The following is a 7908-nucleotide window of genomic DNA, read 5'->3' as shown; positions in this document are numbered from 1 at the left end:
TGGGGAGGTGGGGATGGGGGAGTGGGGAGTTGGGGAGGTGGGGATGTGGGGATGGGGTGATGGGGAGGTGGGGATGGGGTAGTGGGGAGGTGGAGATGGGGGAGTGGGGATGTGGGGATGGGGATGTGGGGATGGGGTAATGGGGAGGTGGGGAGGTGGGGATGGGGTAATGGGGAGTTGGGGATGGGGTTGTGGGGAGGTGGGGATGGGGTAGTGGGGAGGTGGGGATGGGGTAATGGGGAGGTGGGGATGGGGTAATGGGGAGGTGGGGAGGTGGGGATGGGGGAGTGGGGAGTTGGGGAGGTGGGGATGTGGGGATGGGGTGATGGGGAGGGGGTGAGGTGGGGATGGGAAAGGTTTGAAAGGAATGATGGTGGTGGGAGTGGGGAGGGGGATTTGGGGAGGGGACAGAATGTTTCTACAGCTGGAACAGCCAATCGGGATTGAGGGAACACGCGGTCTGATTGGTGCATTCTCTGTAGGGACGGAGCAAGTCGCTGTGGACTCTTCTGTGCTGCCAGCTTCATCTGTCAACAAATCCGATTGGAGGGATCAGTGGATGTGTTCCAGGCGGCAAAAACCATACGCAGCAGCCGGCCGCAGGCCATCGGCACCACGGTAAGTGGATCACTGACCCCGGTTCGGCGGCACCACGGTAAGTGGATCACTGACCCCGGTTCGGCGGCACCACGGTAAGTGGATCACTGACCCCGGTTCGGCGGCACCACGGTAAGTGGATCACTGACCCTGGTTCATCAGCACCACGGTAAGTGGATCACTGATCCCGGTTCATCAGCACCACGGTAAATCGATCACTGGATCACTTATCCCAGGGAAAGACTGTGGTGTTGTGGTATTGTTACTGGAAGGTAATCCAGGGTTGATCCCCTGGCTTGATGGTGATGGTAGAGTGGGGGATATGCCAGGCCCATGAGGTTACAGATTGTGTCCGAGTACAATTCTGCTGCTGCCACAGTGCCTCATGGATGCCCAGTCTTGAGTTGCTAGATCTGTTTGACTCGGCCAGCTCAGTCAGTAGTGGTGCTACCGAGCCACTCTTGGTGATGGACATTGAAGTCCCCCACCCAGAGTACTTTCTGTACCCTCGCCACCCTCAGTGCTTCCTCCAAGTGGTGTTCAACATGGATTCATCAGCTGAGGGAGGGTGGGGTGGGCCATCAGCAGCAGCAGAATTGTACTCGAACACAATCTGTAACCTCATGGCCCAGCATATCCCCCACTCTACCATCACCATCAAGCCAGGGGATCAACCCTGGTTCAATGAAGAGTGCAGGAGGGCATGCCAGGAGCAGCACCAGGCATACCTCATTTATAGGTATCAACCTGGTGAAGCTATAACACAGGACAACTTGCCAAACAGCATAAGCAGCAAGTGCTAGACAGAGCTAAGCAATTCTGCAACCAATGGATCAGATCTAAGCTCTGCAGTCCTGCCACATCCAGTCGTGAATGGTGGTGGACGATTAAACAACTCACTGGAGGAGGAGGCTCCACAAATATCCCCATCCTCAATGATGGAGGAGCCCAGCACATCAGTGCAAAAGATAAGGCTGAACCATTTGCTACAATCTTCAGCCAGAAGTGCCGAGTGGATGATCCATCTCGGTCTCCTCCGGGGGTCCCCAGCATCACAGATGCCAGTCTTCAGCCAATTCGATTCACTCCATGTGATATCAAGAAATAGCTGAAGGCACTGGATACTGCAAAGGCTATGGGCCCTGACAATATTCCGGCAATAGTACTGAAGACTTGTGCCCCAGAACTTGCCGCGTCCCTAGCCAAGCTGTTCCAGTACAGCTACAACACTGGCATCTACCCGGCCATGTGGAAAATTGCCCAGGTTTGTCCTATCCACAAAAAGCAGGACAAATCCAACCCGGACAATTACCGCCCCATCAGTCTACTCTCCATCATCAGTAAAGTGATGGAAGGGGCCATCAACAGTGCTATCAAGCGGCACTTGCTTAGCAATAACCTGCTCACTGATGCCCAGTTTGGGTTCCGCCAGGGCCACTCAGCTCCTGACCTCATTACAGCCTTGGTTCAAACATGGACAAAAGAACTGAACTCCCGAGGTGAGGTGAGAGTGACTGCCCTTGACACTAAGGCAGCATTTGACCAAGTGTGGCATCAAGGAGCCCTAGTAAAACTGGAGTCAATGAGAATCAGGGGGAAAACGCTCCGCTGGTTGGAGTCATACCTAGCACAAAGGAAGATGGTTGTGGTTGTTGGAGGTCAGTTATCTCAGCTCCAGGACATCACTCCAGGAGTTCCTCAGGGTAGTGTCCTCGGCCCAACCATCTTCAGCTGCTTCATCAATGACCTTCCTTCCATCATAAGGTCAGAAGTGGGGATGTTCGCTGATGATTGCACAATGTTCAGCACCATTCGCGACTCCTCAGATACTGAAGCAGTTCATGTCCAAATGCATCAAGACCTGGACAATATCCAGGCTTGGGCTGACAAGTGGCAAGTAACATTCGCGCCACACATGTGCCAGGCAATGACCATCTCCATCAAGAGGGAATCTAACCATCTCCCCTTAGCTTATAATGGCATTACCATCACTGAATCCCCAACTATCAACATCCTGGGGGTTACCATTGACCAGAAACTGAACTGGACTAGCCATATAAATACTGTGGCTACAAGAGCAGGTCAAAGGCTAGGAATCCTGTAGGGAGTAACTCACCTCATGACTCCCCAAAGCTTGTCCCCCATCTACAAGGCACAAGTCAGGAGTGTGATGGAATACTCCCCACTTGCCTGGATGAGTGCAGCTCCCACAACACCATCCAGGACAAAGCTGCCGCTTGATCGGCACCACATCCACAAACATTCACTCCCTCCACCACCGACGCACAGTAGCAGCAGTGTGTACCATCTACAAGATGCACTGCAAGACTTCACCAAGGCTCCTTCAACAGTGCCTTCCAAACCTACGACCACTACCATCTAGAAGGATAAGGGCAGCAGATACATGGGAACACCATCACCTGGAAGTTCCCCTCCAAGTCATTCACCATCCTGACTTGGAAATATATCGCCGTTCCTCCACTGTCGCTGGGTCAAAATCCTGGAACTCCCTCCCTAACAGCACTGTGGGTGTACCTACACCACATGGACTGCAGCGGTTCAAGAAGGCAGCTCACCACCGCCTTCTCAAGGGCAATTAGGGATGGGCAATAAATGCTGGCTCAGCCAGTGAAGCCCACATCCCATGAATGAGTAAATAAAAATGAATAGTTACATCCTTTCACCCCAGTTTGCCACCGTATGTGGCCTTCGCAGGAGCTAGGCCCTCCCCTCGGCTTTGTTCAAGGGATTATTGGTTGCACAGGCCCCTCAACCACATCCAGCTGGCAATCTAGCACAAGGAGGCAGCCTCTATCAAAGCACTGTTAAATCTTGGATTATGTCACTGTTTGAATCAAAGGTCCAAGTGATGTCTGCATTACACGATCCATGAGGCGGTGGGGGCTGATGCCTGCTTGACAGATCACTGACTTGTTTGATTGCTTGATGAACATCCACCGAGTACCAATATCCTAAGGCCCAAAAGTCCAAGAGGAACATGATCAACGTCTCATCTCCGAAGCAGCCCAACCAAAGGGAGGAATTCCAAGTGCAGCTCATGACCAGTCTGGAAAATCTTCACATCTCCAACTCAATTCCAGAACAATGCCGCTTGATAGCACTGTTGATGATCCCTTCCATTACTTTACTGATGATCGAGAGTAGACTGATGGGGCGGTAATTGGCCGGGTTGGATTTGTCCTGCTTTTTGTGTACAGGACATACCTGGGCAATTTTCCACATAGCCAGGTAGATACCAGTGTTGTAGCTGTACTGGAACAGCTTGGCTAGGGACACGGCAAGATCTGGAGCACAAGGCTTCAGTACTATTGCCAGAATGTTGTCAGGGTCCATAGCCTTTGCAGTATCCAGTGCCTTCAGCCGTTTCTTGATATCACGTGAAGTGAATTGAATTGGCTGAAGACTGGCATCTGTGATGCTGGGGACCTCTGGAGGAGACTGAGATGGATCATCCACTCGGCACTTCTGGCTGAAGATTGTTGCGAATGCTTCAGCCTTATCTTTTACACTGATGTGCTGGGCTCCTCCATCATTGAGGGTGGGGATATTTGTGGAGCCTCCTCCTCCAGTGAGTTGTTTAATCGTCCACCACCATTCACGACTGGATGTGACAGGACTGCAGAGCTTAGATCTGATCTGTTGGTGGACAGGCTTTGGGGAGTCAGGAGGTGAGTTACTCCCCACAGGATTCCCAGCCTCTGACCAGCTCTTGTAGCCACAGTATTTATATGGCTAGTCCAGTTCAGTTTCTGGTCAATGGTAAACCCCAGAATGTTGATGGTGGGGGATTCAGTGATGGTAATGTCATTGGACATCAAGGGGCGATAGATGGATTCTCTCTTGTTGGAGATGGTCATTGCCTGACACTTGTGTGGCACAATTGTTACTTCCCACTTGTCAGCCCAAACCTGGATATTGTCCAGGTCTTGCTGCATTTGGACATGGGCTGCTTCAGTGTCTGAGGAGTTGCGAATGGTGCTGAACATTGTGCAATCATCAGCGAACATCCCCACTTCTGACCTTATGATGGAAGGAAGGTCATTGATGAAGCAGCTGAAGATGGTTGGGCTGAGGACACTACCCTGAGGAACTCCTGCAGTGATGTCCTGGAGCTGAGATGACTGACCTCCAACCACCATAAGCATCTTCCCTTGTCATTAAATTCCTTGCACACTCTTCCTCAAGGCCCCTTTACAAATACATTCTGGCCCTTCACCAAGGTTTCTTCATCCTCTTGCTGTGATTTCTGAGGTTTGCTGACCCTGTCTCTTTTTCTCCCTAGGCCCAGTACACCTTCTGTTATCAGGTGGCACAGGCTTATCATGACACAAGGACATACAATAAACGTGAGAACATTGAACAACCCCATTAGGAGGCTGAACGACACCAATGACCTGACACCCAGTGAACTGTCCCATTAAAGAGGGAATCTCTGTCTGCTCTGAATGTTTCCTGTGCTTGTTCCACAGGACCGGTTTGTATCTTTTGTCCATATTTAATGAAGTGAGAGCCAGAGAGTGGGTGCTTTATATTGAACCCCTTTGTCTAGTGCTGAGCTCTGCTTTGTGGCCTAGCTCAGGATATTCCAGCTGATGGCACCCAGCCCTACTTCACCAGCACCTCGCTCAACATGTGATACCGAGATGAGCTTCTGGCCATATATTTGCTGCCTATTTCCACCTCTACAGCATCAGCTGAGCTCACCCCTGTCTCAGCTCATCGACTGCTGAAACCTTCATCCACCCCTTCATTACCTCTGGACTGAACCATTCCAATGCACTCCTGACTGATCACCTGCGTTCCACCCGCTGTAAACTGGGGCTCATGTGTAACTCTGCTGCCTTTGTCTTATTGCACAGCCAGTGCTGTTCCCCTATCAGCCCCATGCTCACTGACCCACACTGGCTCCCAGTTAAGCAGCATTTTGATTTTTAAATGTTCACTCTTGTTTTTAAACCCCTCCATGGTTTTGCACCTCTTTACTGCTGAAATCTCCTCCAGTCCCACAACTCTCTGCGTCATCTGCTCTCCTCGAATTCTGCTCCTCGGGCATCCTGGTATCCCCGATTGCGATAGCCCCATCCCTGGGGGCTGTGCCTTCAGCTGCCTCAACCTGAAGCTGTGGAATTCCCCCCGTTACCCTCCCCACTTTCCTACCTCACTTTCCACCTTAAACAACATTTATCTCCCTCCACATTTTCCTCATCTTCCCTAATATCTCCGTCTCATTCTTAGCATCAAGTTTTGTTTGAAATTGCGCCTGTACATTATTTGACAATGTTAGTGGAGCTATAGAAATGGAAAATGTTGCAGTTACAATACTGAGACAATCTGTTTCGTGGTCTCAGCCAGTGCCGGAGAGTTCTGGTCGCCTGGTCACCTGAGGAGACCACTTGCAGAATTCATGTCACTCAGATCCAACCACTACTGTCAGCAACAGGAACAGAAAATGCTGCAAAATCTCAGCAGCACTGATAGCATTTGTGGAGAGAGAAACAGAGATGATGTTTCGAGTCCAGAGACCCTTCTTCAGAGCTCGCTTTAGCTGGACGGTGTTACACCACAGACCTAAATAAGCACAAGGATCTTACAGGACCAGATGGGAGTGAATCAATTCCTTTGTTCAGCTGTAAATGTACAGGAGCTGACACTGAGACACACACACGGACAGTACAGGAGCTGACACTGAGACACACACACGGACAGTACAGGAGCTGACACTGAGACACACACACGGACAGTACAGGAGCTGACACTGAGACACACACACACACGGACAGTACAGGAGCTGACACTGAGACACACACACACACGGACTGTACAGGAGCTGATACTGAGACACACACACACGGACAGTACAGGAGCTGACACTGAGACACACACACACAGACACACAGACTGTACAGGAGCTGACACTGAGACACACACACGGACAGTACAGGAGCTGACACTGAGACACACACACACACGGACTGTACAGGAGCTGACACTGAGACACACACAAGGACCGTACAGGAGCTGACACTGAGACACACACACGGACAGTACAGGAGCTGACACTGAGACACACACACACGGACCGTACAGGAGCTGACACTGAGACACACACACACACGGACTGTACAGGAGCTGACACTGAGACACACACACGGACTGTACAGGAGCTGACACTGAGACACACACACACGGACCGTACAGGAGCTGACACTGAGACACACACACACGGACCGTACAGGAGCTGACACTGAGACACACACACGGACTGTACAGGAGCTGACACTGAGACACACACACAGACGGACCGCACAGGAGCTGACCCTGGGACACACACACGGACAGTACAGGAGCTGATACTGAGACACACACACGGACTGTACAGGAGCTGACACTGAGACACACACACACACACGGACCATACAGGAGCTGACCCTGGGACACACACACGGACTGTACAGGAGCTGACACTGAGACACACACGGACTGTACAGGAGCTGACACTGAGACACACACACACACGGACCATACAGGAGCTGACCCTGGGACACACACACGGACTGTACAGGAGCTGACACTGAGACACACACACGGACTGTACAGGAGCTGACACTGAGACACACACACGGACTGTACAGGAGCTGACACTGAGACACACACACGGACTGTACAGGAGCTGACACTGAGACACACACACGGACTGTACAGGAGCTGACACTGAGACACACACACGGACTGTACAGGAGCTGACACTGAGACACACACACGGACTGTACAGGAGCTGACACTGAGACACACACACGGACTGTACAGGAGCTGACACTGAGACACACACACGGACTGTACAGGAGCTGACACTGAGACACACACACGGACTGTACAGGAGCTGACACTGAGACACACACACGGACTGTACAGGAGCTGACACTGAGACACACACACGGACTGTACAGGAGCTGACACTGAGACACACACACGGACTGTACAGGAGCTGACACTGAGACACACACGGACTGTACAGGAGCTGACACTGAGACACACACACACACGGACTGTACAGGAGCTGATACTGAGACACACACACACAGACCATACAGGAGCTGACACTGAGACACGCACACGGACAGTACAGGAGCTGATACTGAGACACACACATGGACCGTACAGGAGCTGACACTGAGACACACACACGGACTGTACAGGAGCTGACACTGAGACACACACACGGACTGTACAGGAGCTGACACTGAGACACACACACACACGGACTGTACAGGAGCTGACACTGAGACACAC

At 51.7% G+C, this 7908-nt stretch overlaps 1 protein-coding gene across 1 annotated transcript in view; it reads left to right on the top strand.

The window, feature by feature from the left end:
• The window catches only part of LOC144691737 (receptor-type tyrosine-protein phosphatase mu-like), a 106656-nt gene extending 100383 nt beyond the window's left edge, over positions 1–6273 (top strand). Inside the window, exons 9-10 of the mRNA XM_078560150.1 lie at positions 483–618; positions 4901–6273. Of these exons, the coding sequence (XP_078416276.1) occupies positions 483–618; positions 4901–4990 (226 nt within the window). The 3' untranslated portion in view covers positions 4991–6273. The remainder of the gene's footprint in view (positions 1–482; positions 619–4900) is intronic.
• Positions 6274–7908: the final 1635 nt, after the last annotated feature.

This window comes from Cetorhinus maximus, chromosome 2 (genome assembly GCF_964194155.1).
Source record: "Cetorhinus maximus chromosome 2, sCetMax3.hap1.1, whole genome shotgun sequence".
Lineage (NCBI taxonomy): Eukaryota > Metazoa > Chordata > Chondrichthyes > Lamniformes > Cetorhinidae > Cetorhinus > Cetorhinus maximus.
Note: the sequence above shows the minus strand (reverse complement) of the source record. Positions and strands in the feature narration are given on the sequence as shown.